Below are 22,197 nucleotides of genomic sequence, written 5' to 3'. Positions count from 1 at the left end.
ACGTCAAAATGGCCTCATTGAACTGATATAACATCTGTTAGTGGTTATGGATGGTCCCGGACACTCATACTGATCATCTCTTACATATAAGAAGGGGCATGCTTCCAAAAGAATTCAGGCAGTGACAATGTTTTACTTTCATATCAGGATATAACAAAATAAAGGAGACTCTCCTTATCCTAGGGGCAAATATAATTCAAAAGCCCTCCTAATAATAAATTAATAAATATGAAGGAAATATATTAGGAGAAAACATTTCTATACCTAAGACAATTAATACAAAATTATTGTGGACCTACTAGATTCAGGTAAATGTGCTAGGGGCTTTATGTATATATTATCTTCAAATATAATTACTTGATAACAAAATACTTTTAATTTATTAATACAAAAACAATAAATTTATGTTTATTTAGTAATCTAACTGAAAATGGAATAAACAGCAGCACATCATTGCTGAAAGTGATGTTTTTAAAGTACTTACATCCACTCAGGTATATTAAATACGATTTTCTTATATGTCAATATCTTGCCATTATTCTTTATAGCTTGCTGGGCAATACACATCTAAACACATTTTGTTTACCTTCACAATCTTGATTAGTGTCTTCAGTTGGTAAATATGAAGCTGCAGGTCTAATCTATCAGCCAACCACACACAAATGACTTTCATGGAACTGCTGTACCATTGCTGGAAAGAAGGATGGGGGTGGGGGGGAAGAAAACAGAAAAGAAAACAACCTCTGCAGTATTCATTTAACAGATTCGGTAATGAGGGGGTAATGAAACACTCTGAAATGACCATAGATCAGCACTTGAAGTCAATAATGCTATAATTTCCTGTTAACAGAATTGTATGTTTTGCTAGAAAATCTGCTAAGTTGACCTAGGCTGTTCTTTACATGAATTAACATTACAGTCTTTTAGCTGTAACATATTCATGGGAAACAGTGTTTTTGCACTTGCAGCCTAGCGGCCTGCTTTGTAATTTGTAGGTACAATGGGTACTAAATACATGTTATGGGACTGAATGGACTGCCAAGCAGCAGGAAAAAAACAGGTAAATTATTTTCAAAGGGAAATTTCCCATTAGCCTGCATGTTATGTAAAAATCAGAGTAATTACCATCATGCATGTAGGCAATACCTAGAAATAGCATTTTAAAGGAGGGATGGTGAAAAACATCCACAGTTTACTAACCTCTAATCCCCAGTCACAACTTTATCTACTATCGGTTGTTAAGTATTTGCCAAGATGGTCTAAAACCACCTAAAATAAAGATTTCAGATCTTAGGAAGGAACATTATCAGGATGGAATTCTTGTGTCTTATAAGAATCACAAAAACAGATGTCAGTTGACCAAATTATAAAAGAAAACAATCTGTTTCATTTTGCAAGTGTTTTTGGAGGGTTCATATTTTCTCTCTGTTTATTATAACTCTCTTGGTGGGAAAATGGAAATTCTTCTCTAATGTACTTTCCTGCTCCTATATAATGCCTGTGAGTATAGTAAAAGAAGAAATTTTGTTCCTATTTTCAAAAAAGGGCAATCTGCCATTAGTGATGGCATTTTAAGGGATTCAGTACTTACACGCCAGAGCCAGGTTTAGGTAATACTGTAAGAAAATAATGCTAGTCATTCAGATAACTGTGAGAAATATCAATGTCCACGCAGCATTTAGGAAATGACAAAAGAGTTTTTGAAAGAGAAGGTATTTTGTGCCTTGCTTGTGTACACACAGTGACACTACAGATCACATATGTACGTGCATATGTTCTTAGGTATTCAAACACAGAAAAAAATCTTAAAAGATATTTTTCTTCCATAATAAAGCAGTAAATACAAATTTCTAAAAGAAATCTCAAGTGATACAAGTAAGTCTGAACTTCACCTGGACTTGTATTTACTAACATTGTTCTAATAAAATTTAGTATAAAGAATGGTAGTTTAAGCATAATATAAAAATGAATTAGTTTAACATTTCATCAGACTTATTTCTATTAGTTTGTTGGCATACTGGACACACATGCATAAAATGAGATAAGCTAATGAAAATGAATAACTGATTTACTGAATACTGTGATATTAAATGGATGAATGAACATTCAAGTTTTTAAAATGTGAGATGGGCTATGGTTGTTTAAAAAAAATATTATTCATGTACCCAGTTTTTCTTTTTCCTAATGATTACTTTCCTAATTTTCAGGACATGTAAAAGTATCAGAAATAAGTTTTATAAAATGAGATACTCCTAAATTCTTAAAAAATAAACTGCTAAAAAATTCAGTACTTCAGCTGACATATTAAATCTTAATAGATTAGTATCTGGTATTTAAATTCTATACTTCCTTATTTCAAGTTATAGCCTCAATACTTGAGTTCTATTTTAATGCAGGTAAACACTCATAGGTATTGGTGATATTGAACATGAGTATACTGAATTAAAACCCTCGCCCCCGGCCCACCCTCCAAGTAACTTGAAAACTAAAATGTAGTCATAATGGTTATGACTCTTAAATTATAGTGCTTCTTCAAGGAATAATTTTTTTTTTTTAGTTGGGGGGACAAAATACGATACATTGTACAAAATTTATAACATACAAGTTAATTGGGCTGTTAGACTGTAAAGTTACTATATATATGGTAAGTTGCATGAATCTGAAGTAAATGAAAATGCTTTCTTAAAATTACTCCATATGCATCTTATGTTCTTAAAAAATCCTTAGGTAATTTAAAATTAATTTAACTTCATTTTTCCATTACATATGAGTGGTACTTATGATTAAGCGATAACTGAAAGGACATCTAACATAACACAGAAATTTATTTTTAATATAACTTCTTTAACACAATGCCAAAATTATAATTTTAATGAAGAATAATTTGGGAATAAAATGATCTAAAGTTAACTATAAAAACAGAGAAAAAGAACTAATGTTAATAAAGTGCTTAAGCTACTTCATCATCATCTTACTTTAAAGGCAAACAAATTATTCTACAAGGAACATTCTATAAGAAAAATTATTCCATCTGCTAATCATGCATATTTCTTGGTTCCAAAGTCAAAGCATTTTGAAGAATTTCAGCTAAATCAAGCAGATGATGAAGAAAAATCAATAGCTTAGCTTAGAGTTTACGTTGCTATGAAGAATAAGCTAACAAACAAAAAACCTTATTAGGACTGCTTCTTTCTTATATATGGTGACACACACACACACACACGCGCGCGCACACACACACACACACACACACACACACACACACACACACACACACACACACACACACACACACACACACACACACACACCCAAACAGACAAAACCACAAAACAGAAATCACTAGCATTTTCCTATTTCTGGTGTTGGAATGGTTATGTCCTTCTTCTGGGTGGAGGACCATAGATTCCATTTTTTTCATCTTGAGAAAAATGTCAAAGGTAAGTTAGCATCATTCCCCCCACCCCACCAAACCAAACCAAACCACCCTCCAAAGCAAAGAAAAAAAAATTTGAAAGGGGTGAATGTGCACTGAAGTGTGACTGTTAGAAAATGTGCTTGCATTTTGGAAAAGTTAATTTTATAAAGCAACTTGTTTGACTATTCACTTTTCCTTTCAGGGGATGACAACGAAGGGGCACTGGAGCTTGCACTCAAGTCGTGGGTATGGCATTACTGCTTTATTCCCTGCTTGGTCTACTTAAGAATAAAGCAGTTAGTGTATATTCTACGCTTTTTTTCTCCATCAATCCATGCCAGCAGCCTACCACTTTAACAAAATATATGTGTTTTTTTTTTTTTTTCTTTTTTGTGGTTCATTCAACTCCTGTAAGGGCATGCCTTACTCACTTCATTTTCTTGAGATATCTCTTTTAAAGCAAAAAGAAAAGAAAAGGAAAGGCTAGGGTTGACTCTGTGAGACCCCTGTATTTATTCACACTTATTGTGCATGACTGTAGACTGGTAAATCATATTAGCAGCCCGTCTCCCCATCAAGCTGCTACTTGCTTTCCAGCCCTGGGAAGGTTCAACAAATCAACAGGAGCACGGAAAACAGAACATCAGTCTAATCTAGTGTTTAAGGTGAAGTTTTCAAACCCAATCTAAGAAGATCTTTAGAGCAAGCAACAAGCTGAAGGGCTCAGAAGGTGGTATTGACAATGAAAGAGTGTTGAAATATTGAGAAGCGCAGCACTTGTGCATTTTTAATAACAAGAGGGTCAACAAGGACACAGCTCCCTCAGTGCCAGGAGTTGCCACTGACTATGGAAATTGCCACACCAGGGCTATAAACGCTTGCAGTTCATCAGCTTTTTTAAACAGTTCATCAGCTTTCTTAAACACCCTGAACCCCCTCAGTGGACCTTTAGTCTTGAATTAACAAACGAAAGCAATGAAAGAGGGTGCATTCTGAATGGCTGGCATTGATCCCCAACTGTGTCAGCACTGCTACAGGCCCTGAAAAACTCTCTCCATTGTCAATAGAAATTGACAAACCTCCTCTCCTAAATAGTGCAGCTGAGCCGGGCGGGATCCACGCAGCTGTAAAGGGCTCTGCTCTTGGGGCCGGGGAGCACTAACAATGGAACAAGCATGAGCTCTTTGTCAGTCCCAGACTCGGCAATTTTCTAACAAGGATTAAAGTTGTTTCTCGGCAGTGCTGGTGAAAAGAGATTTAGCAACATACCGTGCTTTCTTCATGCAAGTTAAAGAGAAGTAGTTAAGGAATTTCATTATGCTGTCGACTAGTGGAAATACAAAACAAATATATTAAATATGCACGGCTCCCTTTGCTGCCTAATTTATAACATTTTGAGGAGGATTCAATTAAATATAACACTTACTGCCTGGAAACAGGCGCTTCGCCTTTATTTTGGAAGTTTTATTTTTTAAAAAGTCCAGCTGCTTGCCACCTGGAATGAGGTCTCAATACATACTAATGCACAATGTCTTCAGACCTTCTGGGGCTAATATTCCTAAATCTGAGTCACAGGACCACATAGGGTTCATATATTGCGGCTGCTTCAAGCAAATGATTTCTGTCAGAATGTGGCTTCTGAGGATGATGGCAGGGTAAAAATAGTTGCTTTGCTGGGGAACAAATCTGTGATATATTTTCTGCTTAAGTGTTTAGCTTTTTATTGATTATGAACTTGGTACAACTAGCTGATGTATTTTCATTCTTCTCCAGCTAGGCTCGTCTCAATAGGTGAACAACAACAACAACAACAACAACAACAAAACAAACCCAACACTTTTTAGTGCCCCCAGATATGAAATGGCTACATTTCCACCGTATGTGTGCATTTCTTCATTTATTTCAAGAGAAGCTGATAGTTTTACCAGAGTCAAGTCAGCGTGTTGAAATGACATACCATCTAGAAAATCTCATCTTAGGAAATATGTGCCTTTCAAATGTTAAGTTGAATTGGATAAAAGAATAATGGTTTTGAAAAGCTTGAAAAATATAAAGCACCCTTTAGGATCACTTCGTGGCTTCAGAGGGCAACAAATTATTTAGAAATGTTAATGCCCTACAGTTTCACCAGTACATTAAAAAGTAAATAGAAATGTTTCTCTATACATGGAGTGTTCCTTTTGTCAATTGTACATCTGTTTAATATAACTAAATTCGTGGTCACTTCCCATTTCTAGGCACTAAAATGCAGATCTATATTAACGGTACATTTGATATAATAATACCAACATTTCCACCCTCTTTTCAAGCTAACCCACTCAAAATGATTATATTTGGTTCCACAAAACAGACCCTCAAAACACAAGCATTTAGGGCTTCCCTGGTGGCACAGTGGTTGAGAGTCCGCCTGCAGATGCAGGAGACACAGGTTCGTGCCCCGGTCCGGGAAGATCCCACATGTTGTGGAGCGGCTGGGCCCGTGAGCCATGGCCGCTGAGCCTGCGCGTCCGGAGCCTGTGCTCCGCAACGGGAGAGGCCACAACGGTGAGAGGCCCGCGTACCACAAAAAAAAAACAAACCACAAGCATTTTGAAAGTTTTAAGTGTGAATTTTGTGTTGGCTTGGAATAGGATTAAAGGCTATATTTAAGGAAAACTGAAACCAGTCTATTAGGTTAAGAATACAGGAAGTGTTCAACCCAACCTACATCTATCAACCAGCTAGCCCCGGAGGCGCTCAGGAGGAGGGAAACAGAGACTCGCATCTGGACATGGAGGCTGAGGGCTGGCCGTGAACGCACCAGAGAAGAACATCAACACAGAAGCTGCAGGGGCCGCAGTGCCGGCCCCTGTGATGCGACTATTTGCTTGACTGAGTCTGTCGCTTGCTTTCTCTATGCCTCAGTTTTCTCATCTGTGATATGACGGACAGATTATATGAACTAGCTTTAAAATAAGATTTTTATGCTCTCCAGAAATACTATGAGATTAGATTTGACTGTCAAAGGAAGGGGCATGATTAGAAGCAATATAGCTTGTGATTCTCCTCAAAGAAGGGAAAAGCCAAATTGTTTTTTTTTTTAATGCTACTTAAATATAGCTTTGTTCATCCAAATATGCAAGTCTAGGATTCCAGAAGTTTCATTTGGCCTTTTAATGAAGTACAGACATATTATAAAAATGAAACAATAAAGTACAATGAGGAATAAATGAAATCTATTAAGAACTGTGAAGTATTCTTATTATGATTTTATAATAACAAATAATGTTATATACAATATATTATATAATAATAATACTCTGATTATAAAGGTATCTGATGTTTTTAAAAAATCTTCCATGGGAAGTTCAAGTGCATCAGTTTTCATTTGATTCTTAAAACAACCTTGACGAAGTGGTTATTATTCCTATTTTGCAGGGAAACTGAGCTCACGTAGGTAGAAAACTGAGTTTAGATTAAGCAATTTACTTATGTAAGTTTATGTAAGTGGCAAGGTTAAGATTCTTCTTATATCTATGCTCCAGAGTCCGTGCTCATGACTACTAGGTTATTCCATTTCCTTCTATGAAACAGTCTGTTCCATCAGTGAAGTCTCTGATTTTTTAAGAGTAGTTTGATGCTTGCAGCAAACAACTAAGAAAACAACTCTACCATTCCTGGTGGTCCCTGATAGTTATCATAACCCAGGACTGTGAAGTAATACAGGAGATGCTTGTTGTTTCAAAGAAGTCCATCACATTTTCTTGCAAGTTACTGTAATCTGCATTTCCAAAGATATTTGTACACCTGATAATGTAATTACATAATGTAATAAATTTTTGGAAGAGCCATACTCTGTTAGGGTAACCAACCAAATGGTCCTTGTGCTATGCATTTCCCACGTGTTTACTTCTTAAGTTGTTTTACAGTGCCATATACCCTAATGCTTAGGAATCCTGGGAAGAATTTTTTTTTCACTGCAACAAAACAAAGCAATGCGGAAAGAAGATCCTTAGTACATTCACGAGGGGACTCGATCTATATGTGCAGTTTTCTTCATCGTTTTTAAAAATACAGAACAGAGAAGAACTTGATTCATGCCTTTTTCCTTCCATATTCAATAAACTCACATTCAGGGCGATTTTCATTTCTTATCTCTATGAGGAAGTCTGCAAAGGAGAGTTCATGAGCACTATGATGTCTGTTAAGAAAGGGAAAATGTAAAAAGTACTAACATGGGAGGGTTGGCATATAGTAGGTACCTAATAAATGCTTGTTGAATGCTGAAAAACCTTTCCTGCTCTTGAAGTTCAGTACTTTTTTTTCCCCATTCCTTTTTTTTAAAAAAAAAAAAAGAATATAATAACCAAGACACTTCCAAGATGCATTCAATCCTCTTCACTTATAAAATAGGATAAGTTACATAACAGGGTAAGTTCCACAAATTGGGGGTTGCAAAAGCTCTTTTCCACTCACTACTATTTCATTAACCCCAAATTTCCTTTCTTCCAAAATATCCTGAAAGTAATATTATTAAACTAGCCTACCTATTCTCACGCTAGACAAAGAGCATTAAAATCAATACTATTCTTCACATTCATTATCATCAAGTAGGCAAGTGCCTTTGTAAATTTATTCTGTGGTTCTTTCCCTGGTGCTAAAAAGATTAGTGATTACAAAGTGAAAATTTCAGATCATCAGTTGTTCCCCCTCTCGCCTACTTATTGACAAATGATGGAACGCATACTGGTTTGGCTAATCTTTTGACTTATCAGTGGTTTGGTTGAACTCAGTGGTCAACCCAGTTATAATGGTGTGTGCACCAGTTTGGGGTGCAGACATAGACTATGAATGATTTATTTGGGCATATGACCTGTTCATCTGGTTGAATGACTCATCTTAAGTACTATATATAAAAGTTTGGTCGATATTGCATTTAAATCAATAATGTAGGATCCGGATAAAAATAAATTAGACTATTAAATGGTACAAGTTTGAGATAAAACCTAGGTCTGAGAATTAATGGTTAGCAAGTCTCTCTGCTTCAGTTTCCTTATAAAAAATAGGGAACAATTATTCCAAAGTCCCGTTTCCAGAGTGTGGTAGGGACTGGGATAAATAGCTGCCTTCCAGTCTCTGACTCATGGCGCACTCCCACAGGACCTGAATGACCTGCTGATCTGCTAGATGTTGGGTTTCTCTGTAGCTATGGTTTTTGGACATGCCAATCCCTCTGTCTGGACTTTTATTCCCATGTACGTTTCATTGGCCAGATTCACGTTGACCTTTAAGACTCAGTTCAACTATCATTTCTGCTACGAAGCCAACACTATCTCTTACCAGGTAGACTTAGATGCTCCTGTATTTCCTGCTCCTAGAACCCTGTACAGGTGTCTATAAAAATACTGCACAATGTGCCCTATGTCTGCCTCACCAGGCTGTGAGTATCCATAAGGCAGAAACCAAGTCTTTTTATTGATATCTTGAGCCCTTGGCAGAATGTCTGGCACATGACATGCATTACATAATTGTTGAAGGACTGAATGCTTTTAAATATTTGGAAACATAAACTGTTACGTATATAATAGTGGCAGGGCAGCTTTTCAACAGAAAAAAGATAAAAGAATATCAGAGCCAGAGGAACTGTTGACTTGAATTAACATGTTTCATTAATAGCAAAATAATTTAATGCATGCTAAAGTTGTAGATATCATCAAAAAGAAAACAACTGCATCTGGCTAAAGACATTTAACATAGAACTGAAAATGTGACAGTCTAATTTCGTTTTAAGTGATGAATTAAGTAAAGGAGAAAGTACTGTAAACTAACAAACCCCCATGTCTATGTACATATATGAGTGTCCACATATATACTCTTATACACAAAGATATGATAACATTATGTGCTCAGCGGTTGATGTGCTCAGCTCCTGGATTGGCCCTCAAGAGTCTGTCACGCACGCAGTGAGCTGCCCCTCCAGCATACGCTCAGGGGTATTGGTAGCTATTCCTGGGGGGTATCTGAGGCTGTGGGGCATATCTGGTGTATGGCTGGCAGCACTGCCTGAGCATTTACACCAAGAAGTGACATGTCCTGGGTGCTTTCAATGCTTGTTGGTTTTGTGAGAGGTGTTAACAAAAAAGTGAGAAACATCATTGGTGTGGCACTATTGACTTGAGTCTGAGGGGACATGAGAGCTCTCCTGGGAGCTGGTATAAGCCTGGCTTTTGAGCAAAGAATCCATGAAGGGTAGAGAGGGAGAGTGTGCCCTTGTTGTAATGTCACGGCATTTGATATTGCAGTCAGTAGAGCTACGTACAACCCTTGCATTGGCCCTAAGTTCTGGCAAGTTTCCAACTATCCACTTGCAACAGAGAGAAATAAATAAACGTCAGATTTAGATAATCACTATCATCTATTTTGAAAGGGTACTACATTTTAATTCTCCATAGTACATCCATTCGGAAAAAATCTATGAATGTCTATTCAATAGACGAAAATATGAAACATTTTAATGTAGAAATTAACAACTTTTTCAGAAGACCCACTTGGCTGTAAGAATGTAAGCTTCCTTAGGGCAGGAACTTGGTGTATCTTATCTAACATTGCATTCTCAGCCTCTAGCAGTGTGTGGCCTCTAGAAAATAAATACTGGTTGTATGAATAAATAATAAGAGGGGTTTTGATTTCCTATTTTAATTAGAATCCTACCGAGTCATTGTGACAGAGATACCCAACTATGTGGGAGGAAACAAATGCCTAACGTTTTTTTTTTCTTTTTTTGGCAGCACAGCATGTGGGATCTTAGTTTCCCAACCAGGGGTTGAACCAGTGCCCCCTGCAGTGGAAGTGCAGAGTCTTAACCACTGGACCATCAGGGAAGTCCCAATGCCTAACCTTTTAATCCCAACATTCACCACCATCCCTTGCACTTCCTACTTGAAGGATGAATTGGATTTGTTTTCTAGATCTTATGCATCCAAAACGTCACATGAATGACCATCCTACATCTATAAACATATACATTTTTAACTGTATAACATAGGCAGTAAGAGGAAAGTCAACAAGAAATATGGGGAGTATATGGGACCAAATTTATAAGGATCAGTAGAGCAAAAGTATGGGAAAGTTATCCATGAGAATGCATAACTAGGAATATGCCTTGAAAAAAATATTGTTCAGCCACATTCAAATACTGCGTCCTATTCCTGACTCTAAACCCTAAGCATGACCGAGAACATTTTGAGAAGTTTCAAAGGACAGCCACAAAGATGATTAAAGGGCTAGAAAAGGGGCCTATGAAGAGAAGTTTAGCAAATAGGGATTATTTATCCTGGAGTAGACAAGTATGACAGGTGCCTTAATAATAGTCTTTATATATAGGAAGGATTATTCCCTAGAGATGCTGGCTACCTGCTTTTTGTTCTCCACTGAGAGGAAAAAGGGAAATGGGTTTAAAAAACAGCATGAAGAATTTTGGTGATGTAGGGGTTAGAGCTTGCTTTATTTCAAACAAAACATCTTGCCCATATGAAGAGAGCAAAATCTAGATGGTCTCTTAATTAGGACTGGGCTGAGATCAAGAAACTGCGAGCTCTCTGAAGTTTAGGTATTTATAAGTACCTGTGAAAATTGTTCTTTTATAGAGTTTCCTTTCAATGCATTCAATAAACACATGTTTTTGCCACAATGATGCTGATTTACTACAATAGCCGTTTCCTTACACGGATTTTTTTTTTTTTTTTTGCAGTTGGACGTAGTCAATAGTGGCAATCTGGCTGCCACTGCTGTGCCCACTTGTGAATGGCACTGACCATGTAGATGGGGCTGCATGGAAAGCTTGCAGAGGGAGTGTCTGACGGAGGAGTTCAAAAGGCTACCACAGAAAACGGCTTTAAAGCCATGTGTCATTTGCTAATGAAGTTAGGTTTGAAGAGAAGAACGGTAGCTATCATTTCTATGAAAACATCACACTGGTCAACTGAAAGAGATGCTGGTCTCAGGGGAGTCCTGGGTGTTTTCTTTTTTTGTTTTTTCTGCGGTACGTGGGTCTCTCACTGTTGTGGCCTCTCCCGTTGCGGAGCACAGGCTCCGGATGTGCAGGCTCAGCGGCCATGGCTCACGGGCCCAGCCGCTCCGCTCTGCTCCGTGCTTCCCAGACCGGGGCACGAACCCACGTCTCCTGCATCGGCAGGCGGACTCTCAACCACTGCGCCACCAGGGAAGCCCTGGGTATTTTCATTAATAAGTCAATGGTTGCCAGATGCAGTGCAAGCATGCAAACCACCGAGGAAAAGCCAGGCTCTGTGTAGAGAAGTCAGAGTTTTCAGACCATATTACATGTGAAGGCAGCATGAAATCAATACTAAATAACTTTTGAAATGCTCAACATGTTGCCTGTAATTATTTCAACTATCTTTGATAAAATCAGGAGGGAGAATATTCTAATTTCTTCCATGACTATTAAGTCACTGTTACCGGCTTGGGTGAATGAAAGCAAATGCGTACTTATGCGTTCGGTGTGAAGAAAAATTTCTCGATCGAAATGCAAGTTTTGACATTTTCCATTCGTCAGAGAGAGTTTTACCATTGCTAAGGGATTTTAGGTGATCAACCACAATTTTTTTTTTTTTCTATTCAAACAAAAACCTCAGATCAGTTCACATGTGAGGTTTTTTTTTTTGTTTTTTGTTTTTTTAAAATTCTGAGCACAATTAAAGGTGAGTTAAGGCTCTGGTGGAAATCTAAAGAGCATCAGCAAATCTGAGCACTGCTCAGCTTTTGAATTGCTTTTCTACTTCTCAGTTCTTTTAAATGGTTTTCTATGGCAGGAACATTTTTCTTAATTAGTCACAGCTAATTAGTGTTCGGGCATAGACAAGTAATCAGAAATGTCAGAGCTGCAAGGCTACATCTCCCTAATCCTTTGATAATAATTTAGCCTCCTGGGAGGGCCCCAAGCTGCGGTAAGTAGTGACTGACAATAAGGCAAAATTAGGTGGGCAGCAGACCATTAGGGTAGAAAAATAAAAAGCACTACCCGGTCCCGCTGAGCACCATCAGGCAACTAACTGCGCTGCCAGATGAGGTGCCTGTTTAAGCCTGTGTTGTTAATTAGCTGATTCTACCAGACCTGCCACATATGTCCAGGTGCCTCACGCAAAGATGTGTATTTCTGGGCAAGCGCCAAATGACAATTGTGTCCCGTGATCACATTTCAAGAATCTAAGGAAGAAGTCCACATATTTCTGGAAGATTCTTTTGAATTATTAAAGAAATAAGATCAACACGCTGCAATACATTTTCTTGTTGAGTTTCTTTTAGGCAATTAGGCACGCTTATCTCAAGTTTCTCAGGTCTTAATTCACCAACAGCTTAGGTTCAAATGAGGGCCTTTGGCCGCAGAGCCGCGTCTGGACTTGCCAAAGCTATTCTGGCACACACCGTACATCAAAAGTAGATCCTTTCACAAATCCTTACACTTACAAATGATAACATGAAAATAAGGATTATTAACTAAAATGAACGAGACGGCTGTAATTTGAGAGCAGAGGTTTTGAAGAGAAACAAACTTTGAGGGGAAAAAAGAAAACAGCTAAGGGGCAAGCTCTGTATGGCATTTACTGAGGCAGACATGACCATATACAGAACAAGTCTGACTACAACTGTCTTAAAAGACGTCCAACAACTTCAGTGGGAGTCTGAATACTGTGGGTAAAACAAAGCAGGAATATATATAATGAAAATAAAAACCACCACCTGGAAAACAATGTGTTAAAGCAGCGAAATCAGACATTGTTTAAATGTAGGAGATGTGAGATGCCGGTCCTATAACACAAGTAAGAAACAGACAGTTAAACTTCTTATCTACCTTTAGTGCACAGTGTGGCCCAGGGTACACGACCTAACAGTGGGTAGAAATAAATGATCTCAAAGAGTCTCAAGGACATCCCTGAGCTTCTATCATCCATCTTTTCTAGTGATGGAAAAGGAAAAGAATGGAATGACATGAGAGTGATGGTAACATTTGAGTGCTGATAGGGAAATCATGACTGGGCATAATGTGCCAAAGTTAATGCTTTCCATTTGACTTCTTTTTACATAGGGACAAAACCAAAAAGAAAATACGCTGTAACGGGAAGCTATACTGATTTAGGCAGGTGTATAACCACTTGCTCGTCATTTGAAAGTGAAAGATCATTGAAAAGAGGAAAAGTGCTATTTTTAAATCGACATTCACATATAAGAGAATATATCTATAATATCATGGAATGATAAGAAATGCAGGAAGGCAAAGAAGTCATCTTAACGGGTCTTAACGGGTTCCAGCCTGCATTTCTAATAATGAGGTTGATTACATACACAAAGAGATTCATCCAAGGAATATGACTGAAAAAGTAGATGGTCAGTTCTAAATATATCCTACTATCTAGCAGCCATTCTTACCCCTGTCCTGTTGATTTCATGTATTCTTGGGAAACCAACATGATAAATTTAATTTTTAAATAAGTTAAGAATAGTAGTGTCAGTCTTACTGAGGATGAATAAATTCTCAAATCAAAAATTTGGGCATTGGTGTGAAACAGTTAACTCAAAAATTCTGAGCATTTCCCCCCTTTTTCTTATTTGGGAGTCCAGAGACAAACAAGAGCATAGAAGTGCAAAATTAGTTTTATTTTGAAAAGCATATTCACTTGCAATAGTTTCATTTCTTTATCTTACCATATCTTAAAATGACTACTGAACTCACTGACATAGTTTAGGTCGATTTTACTTAAAATGTTTAATTTAGAGTTTCTTTACTGAAAAGAATTCTTTTCAAGGAAAGTCCTAAGAAATTAATCCTTCATAAAACACTATTCGGATGAATATCACTGATTAATTATCATTTAAAGAATTACTTTTAATTTTAGAAGACATCACAACACAATTTAAAAAAAATCTCATTGAGATGAAACTCTTCAACAATTAGATATTTAATCAGTTTATAACACAAGAGAATGTTTAATCTGCATGATTTACCAATTAAATACTGCACCCTGATGTGTCTTCAGCAACACTAGAGCTAAATCGAAATTGTTTCAAAGGGACACAAGATGGGAAACGCCCTATAGATGCACAAAGGTTTAGAGAGGTAGGAAGGTTGAGTGTCTCTCCTGGACAGCAGGATGCACTTCAGTCGACCCCTATGGGCCTCAGCATTGTAATATTCTTGGACATTAGGAAGTGACCACAGAGGATGCTCTCGAGGCGATTACTGTGGTGTCAGTTTTGATTTCTGAAACATCACCACTTTCCGACCCAGAGATCCAAAGCTCTCAGGGAAGTTGCCCAGCCTCTCTCCTGACCCATGGGCACTTGGGGCTCTCACTGTGTTTGCTGAAACTTGAGAGCGTGGGAAGAAACATCCATAGTAGGCATTAAAAATGGAACTTAAGAATTAGAAAATCATTGCCATGCCTTTATATTGGGATCAGACAAGTTGTAGACGGTTTTGATTTGATAAAATTTTTAAACAGCTACTGACAATGATGTTTTATACACTGAGGTAAGGGAGATTGCCTGCAAAGCAGAACACCTTCTTTTGGTGAATCCATATTCTCTTCTGCTACAGAACTTCCTTTAGATTTCTCTTACCCAGATAAGACACATTTTTTTAAATTGAAAAAGTAGATTTAACAGGTATATTTTTTTCCTTTGGCTAAATTCAAAACATAATAAGTGAGTATAATTTTTTCTTTTTTTAAATTTAAGTATAGTTGCTATACAGTATTATATAAGTTACAGATATACAATATAGGGATTCACAACATTTAAAGGTTGTACTCCATTTATAGTTATAAAATATTGGCTATATTCCCCATGTTGTACAATATAAGCTACAAGAATATACTGCGCGACGCAGGGACCATTATATTAACATATAGATTTTAAACACAGCTTGTGTACCACCAATGACCACTTGACAGGCAAAGACAGCCTCTGTTTAAGATATTCTGGTCACTCAGAAAGACTTAACATGAACACAGAATATATGAGTTCCAACCATTTTTCTAAATGTAGGGTTCAGAACCACGGTGGTAGCTGTACAGAATGTCAAATGACAGTCTTTACATAGAATCTATTTTCTACTTATCTACTGTAATTGCTACTGCTTATTGCTTTCACCTGGCCATCACAAAAAAACTTAAGAATTGATTGCTACTCTGGGGTGTAAGACTCAGCATGCAACCAACCCAGTAACTTTTGGCACCACTGCTAAAATTAAAACTAATTTAATTGGTTGGTTTAAAATCTGGAAGGGATTTCAGAAACCATCTGGAGTTCTAGACTAGCTTCTTCAGTTTATATGTACTACCTATACTGAGTCTCAAACAGGTGACATAACTTCTTGAAGCTCACTCATCCAATTAATGGCAGAACTGTGGCTGGAACTGAGGTTTCTGGATTCCTGGTCTAGCCCTCTTCCTACAAACACTGTTTTACCACTTCAAATTTTGTAAGTCTGAAGTATGGTAGACGTAACATGGACTTTGAAACTAGAGAGACACAATTTCAAAGTCCGATTTAGCACTTAACAAGACCTTTATTGTCTCTGGGTGGGAGATTCCTTAACCTGAAAATAAGGCTAAAATGGGGGTGATGGCATCTACCCAGAAGGTTAGAAATGATATAGGTCAAGTATCTAGCATATTTCCTGGCACACGGAGGTGCCCTGCGAATAGTAGTGGTGACAGGGAAGGCTATTATAATTATTTTGACACTTTGAAAAGATTAGGGATGTACCTTAATCAAACTTAGTACCTTCCATTAAACAGGGGATCTGCCATCATTTACTTACACTTTTTGGAAATTATTTCTGTTTTAAGCAGAAAGCGTTTTATAAGTTTAACCACTTGTGGAGTAAAGCAGAATGTCTTGATATTTATCCTAATATTAACTGTTTTGATCTTCAAATGATACTTTTAGTTTTAATATTTCAAGATTTGATGTAAACGTCTAAGATTATCCTATCTATGGTCTTTCAGATAATACAGATTTTAGTCATCCCCCTCTTTAACACACTGAAGAAATAAGAAAACTTCCATTAGGGGCTAGAACAATAATAATAGCAGTGCAGGATGCTTAGGAATCAGAGTCATGGTGTACGGCTGGGTGGGGGGCTGCACGTGGACAACAGTAGAAGGTACCACTCTCCTCTGCAGGTGCCTCCCCAACACAATGGATGCAAATCCAGGGCAACGGTCATTTTTTTGCCTTAGTCCCTGGTACAGTTATTTAATCAGAACCCTAAGGTATTTAGCCACAAGTACCAGGAACTAGTAAGATGCTTAATGGATCAAAAAGTTTCTGAGGCCAGGAACACCACAAGTAATTAATTACTACTCTCAGGGCCAGTTTCACAGAATTTTCAGCAGTCTTTTTCACGCGTGAGGCATCATGCGGAGAAAAATTCTTTAGTAAAACACATGCCTTCTTTTTTAAAGTGTTGGTGTTGGTGGCAGGATGGGTGTTTTGTAGAATAAGTGTTTTATATGGAAATACCGCTATGTGTTCTAGAACGAAGCGAACTTCATCTGGATAAAAAGCACATTTTTTGTAAGAAGTTAAGCTCTCCTATTTCATGACTAGAAACTGCAGGCCCTGTACTCTCATCTGGGTGGGTTAAAACCACTAAGTATTGACTCACTGCAGCGAGTGTGCGCGCGTCTGCGCGCAGGCGTGTGAGTGTGTGTGTGCGCATTTTCTTCTGCATCTGAAGGTGGGAGGCTCCATTTCCTTACTCAGGAAGCGAACTGGAATAGCAAAAGTTTGTCATGATGCCTGAATAAAACTGTTCATTCTTTTATCTGTAATAGGCTAAGGTTGCTAACAGGATTTATAGGGTCATTACTTTCAACTGTTTCTTGACACCTAACAATATTATTTTAAGCTCCAGCCAAGTAATTATATAACGTCTCTCAGTAATGATCTGTTGCTTAAGATACACATTCTACTTTACCTTTCAACACATACTTGATAACCTCTCATTTACTAACTGTAATTGAGGCAAATTCAGTCTTGGCTAATTAGGGGCTCTCGGTACCCCTTCATATGTTATTCTTGGTGACATATCAATAGAATTACAGTTTACTTTTTATTTTTAATTACAGTAATAAAAATGTGCAACTTAAAAATATTAGAATGTTTAAGGACATTATAACTATTTTACAAATAACAAGTCCAATGTTCTACTGGGGATACACAGAATGACAAAACCTTCACAACCAAAACAGAATGGTTGCTTGTCAAGGGTTCCCCTTAGAAGCAAACTCACAGCCATGTCTGATGCTTAGGCATTGAAAGGAAAGTATATACCTATCACCAGGATAATCAAACTAGCACATCATTTTAATGTTGGCCTCCTGGCATCCACTTTAGTTAGCTCTGTTTGTTACTGCTGCCATACAAAAGGTCTTCAAAAGAAGTTTGGTGAATGAAGGGGAGTTTAAGTAGGAAATAACTTTATGAAGAAAGAAATTCTGGGACTTCCCTGGTGGTGCAGTGGTTAAGAATCCACCTGCCAATGCAGGGGACATTGGGTTCGAGCCCTGGTCCAGGAAGATACCACATGCCACGCAGCAACTAAGCCCGTGCGCCACAACTACTGAGCCTGCGCTCTAGAGCCCGCAAGCCACAACTACTGAGCTCGCGTGCAACAACTACTGAAGCCTGCGCGCCTAGAGCCCGTGCTCCACAACAAGAGAAGCCACCACAATGAGAAGCCCGCGCACCGCAATGAAGAGTAGCCCCCGCTCACCGCAACTAGAGAAAGCCCGCGCACAGCAACGAAGACCCAACGCAGACAAAAATAAATAAATAAATAAATTTATAAAAAAAGAAAAGAAATTCTACCTCTTACAATCTGATGGCAAGCTTTGTAGTAAATAGGTCGCCAAGACGAAAAATTGAAGATGTTAAGAAACACACACACACACACACACACACACACACACACACACACACACACACAGTGGCCTATTTCCAGAATGATTCTACCATTTTTTCACCATAGAAGATGTGCTTTAGCTATACCAAGAAGAAACATAATGGGAATAACATCAACTCAACTTTTCTTTTCTGTTCAACATTTTTGAAAATTACCACATAAGCAAAAAAAGTAAAAGAGAACTTGGAAGTGAAACATATGCTTGTAAATTCAGAGCAATACCAAGTGGAAGCAGAAGTTGCTAATATGGTTTCAGTATTTTGTAAAGGAGCCAGCTGGATGGATGATAATTTTTCTACCCCTGCAGGGCATCAAAGCTTTTAGGAAATCATTCTTTTCACACATATTAACACTTAGCTTATTAAAACAGATGATACTTTTATTGTAAAACAGCCTGGGTAGAGGCTAGAAGCATAAAATATGAAAGATAAGGCTCATTTTGACCACCCAATCTGACAAACAGCAAACACTGACATGACAGACCATGGTGGAGATGATGACGTAGCAGGACCTTCTGTAACTGCCACAGCTGAAGTGTCACCATGAAGCCCGTGAACTGCTGTTATGAAAACATTTGCAGTAACTTGCATAATTAAATGAAACTGCCAGAAAAGCATTTCTAAAATGCAGAGAAGATGTACATAAATAAATACAGTTCAAAGCAAATACTCCATTTCAGAATCAGCACTGTAGTGAATTATGCCAAGTTATGTCACAAGCAAAGTACCATTTCCTTTGAACTGACTGCTGAATAATCACAAATGAGTGACAACATTGTTGTTGAAATGGACTGCTCTCTTAGTCTCTTTTACAGGTACTCGGTGAATGAAACTTGCTGATCAGGCCATCTAAAACCACAACCTCCCCATTCTAGGAGCTGCCATGCCTCAGTGAAGACCTTCACGAGACTACAGCAGTATTCTGTTAGCAAACGTCAGTACTGGAAAGCAAGATGAAAATGCACACTAACAGTACAGTGGCAGATATCTGCCTTTATTGCAGCTTATTTCTTTGTTTAAATGAAGAATATTATACGGACTTAAGAAAAACTTTTATAGTAGGGGCCAAATCCATTACAGTCTGATTCTGTTTATGGATTGCTGCAAAGGCAAGTGATGTAAACTATACACAACGGTAAACTGGATATCACCTTGCTTGCTAAAATTAACCTTAGAAGGATTTTGAGACTCTCACTCTAATAGTGACAGTTTTCAAGTACAGAAAAAAGCCAGTTAAGGCTTCTGTCAGCAGTCAAAGAAATAAAATGGGCAACTATATTAGCTGCGTAGAAGAAAAAGAAATAAAAAAAGAGAGTCTGCTTTGCAGACATACCATCAAAGTGTAACTGTTTCCTTCACAGTACATCTGCAAAGCCAGCATGATTTGCAAGGGTACTTACGTCAAACAGCTTTTCTATATACATTTCCTCATTGACCTTTTCTCGAAGAATATCCTGGTTTTGCCGAACAAACATAATATAGGTGTCTGCCAGATCCATTCCTGGTTTCTGTTGTGAGGGAAAAGCACAGGGAATAAAACAATATCACGTCTTGATTGTGAAAATGGTATTTAATCACCATCCTAGAAAATCATTCCTTATATCCTTTCAAAAGTTACAGTAGAAAAATATGCTTAAGATCAAATCAACAATGGACACCTTCAAATTCCATAATTAAAGTAAATGAACGTTTATTATTGAGGTCTATAACTTGAGGTCATAGTTACTTATCATTATTAAGATGATTAGAAATATGTGGTTGTAAGTTAGTAGATACTCTTTTTTTTTTTTTTTTTTAATGGCTAACTTGCTAGGTCAATATGCCAAGCAGTATAAATGAATACATTTTTCAAAAAAATTCCCACAGGCAATAATCATTTCCTAATTGTAAGTTCAATTTCCTTTTCATCATTTCTGGCTGGTTTATCCATATATATTTTAAAAAATGTTAGCTTTCCTTGGTTTGCCTTCCTCAACTACTATGGGTGTTCAAGGGATACAAAATACATTTTCTTATTAGGAAGATATTGAACAAAAAATATTTAATGCATTACAAAGTGAAATGCAAATCAAAATTTTGTGGGTTATCCATTGCTTCTACTCATCCATATTTATCAATACTACCTCAAGGATTTGTATTATTTTAGAAATGCAATAAGAATACTGATGAACTAGTCTCCCATGAAGAGCCAAAGGTGTGGATTAGATAAGTTTCCAAAGTTACTCAACATTTGGTGTCTTCTAATATTAGACAAGATAAGGCAGTTAATAGAATTCTTCCTCCCTACAGAGTCTACAGAATCAGCACCAGGGAGGGACAAAAACCTGAATGGCTCCTAAAGAGTTTTCCTTCTAAATTTATCTCTAGTTCTTCTTTCAGTTTCGCACAGCTGGACTAGATGATCTGTATACTCTATACCTGGGGTTGATTCATAGTCTGTACTGAGTAAGTCATTTCATTAGAATAGGACAATAATAATGATGAAATGGTAGAACTGATGCCCGAATAAGTCAATGTCAGTCGTGCATAATTTCTTATCTATAGGATGCACTTACAAACTCCATCAATGGACTCTTTGTAAAAGTAAATAACGTAAGGAAACTAGGTGAAAGAGGATATGAATCATTTAACTATTACTACTGCAGGAAAGACAAGATATACATCTGAGTGATGCTAGGACAGTAGTAGTGCCTTTTCCTCAAATGAAGGACAAAGCTCTTATCACTTCTTTTTCCGGGAGGGGATTGTATTTTATGTATTGATACAATGATAAAACTGCCCATCTCTTAACCAGTGCACAGTATAGACATTGGGCATATCTCATTAATAAAAATTAATTTGATTTTTTGGTAACAAAGTTATTTCTGGGCAATGAAAATCACAGAAAGTTCTTATATATTTACGTCTTGTATTTAGCCTAAAGGGAAATTTATACCACATGGACGGAAGGATCCTTTCAAACATAACCTTGAGGGGGCTTCCCTGGTGGCGCAGTGGTTGAGAATCTGCCTGCCAATGCAGGGGACACCGGTTCGAGCCCTGATCTGGGAAGATCCCACATGCCGTGGAGCAACTGGGCCCGTGAGCCACAGCTACTGAGCCTGTGCGTCTGGAGCCTGTGCTCCGCAACAAGAGAGGCCACGACAGTGAGAGGCCCGCGCACCGTGATGAAGAGTGGCCCCCGCTCACCGCAACTAGAGAAAGCCCTCGCACAGATTTGAAGACCCAGCACAGCCAAAAAAATAAATAAATTTATAAAACAAAAACCATAACCTTGTTATAACAAAATTCGTGACTAGCTATAATCTGAAACAACTATTTATATAAATGTCTTCACTGATCTTTCCTTCCAGAGCAACCATACACAATGTAGGAAATATATTCCAAACTTAATGGAGACAACTTACCAAATTCATGCCTTCACTATTTTTCTACATAATTCTCATAAGCAATGTCTGAAAGTTTAAATAATTACAAGGCTACTCAAGAGAAGCCTAGGTTATTTTCTTCTTCGGGGGCGAGGGGTGTTACACGTAAGTTTTTCCAGTAAAAAGGCAGGGTAATTTGTACAAGATTACTAACTACTATTAACGGTTGAAGATAGCTAGCCCATAAGATAAGGATTTCTCTCGGTGCCTCTCAAATTTGTCAAGACACTGAAAGTGTGAACATTCAGAAAGGATACTGCCGCAGAATGAAAATGACAGGAGAACGACTTTCTATACATGATAACAAGTCAGCTCCACATCTGAGTTTCAGTCAGGTGCTTAGAAACAAAATGCTGTGATATATATAATACCAAGGCAGCTGGG

General features: G+C 37.6%; 1 protein-coding gene across 26 annotated transcripts in view; it reads right to left on the bottom strand.

Moving 5' to 3' along the window:
- CADPS2 (calcium dependent secretion activator 2) overlaps nucleotides 1–22,197 on the bottom strand; it is a 495,227-nt gene that overhangs the window by 5,878 nt on the left and 467,152 nt on the right. For all 26 annotated transcript variants that reach the window (XM_049714516.1, XM_049714526.1, XM_049714529.1 and 23 more), the window contains 2 exons: nucleotides 19,786–19,893; nucleotides 587–691 (listed from right to left, as the gene is read on the bottom strand). In XM_049714516.1, coding sequence (XP_049570473.1) covers nucleotides 587–691; nucleotides 19,786–19,893 — 213 coding nt within the window. The remainder of the gene's footprint in view (nucleotides 1–586; nucleotides 692–19,785; nucleotides 19,894–22,197) is intronic.

This window comes from Orcinus orca, chromosome 9 (genome assembly GCF_937001465.1).
Source record: "Orcinus orca chromosome 9, mOrcOrc1.1, whole genome shotgun sequence".
Lineage (NCBI taxonomy): Eukaryota > Metazoa > Chordata > Mammalia > Artiodactyla > Delphinidae > Orcinus > Orcinus orca.
Note: the sequence above shows the minus strand (reverse complement) of the source record. Positions and strands in the feature narration are given on the sequence as shown.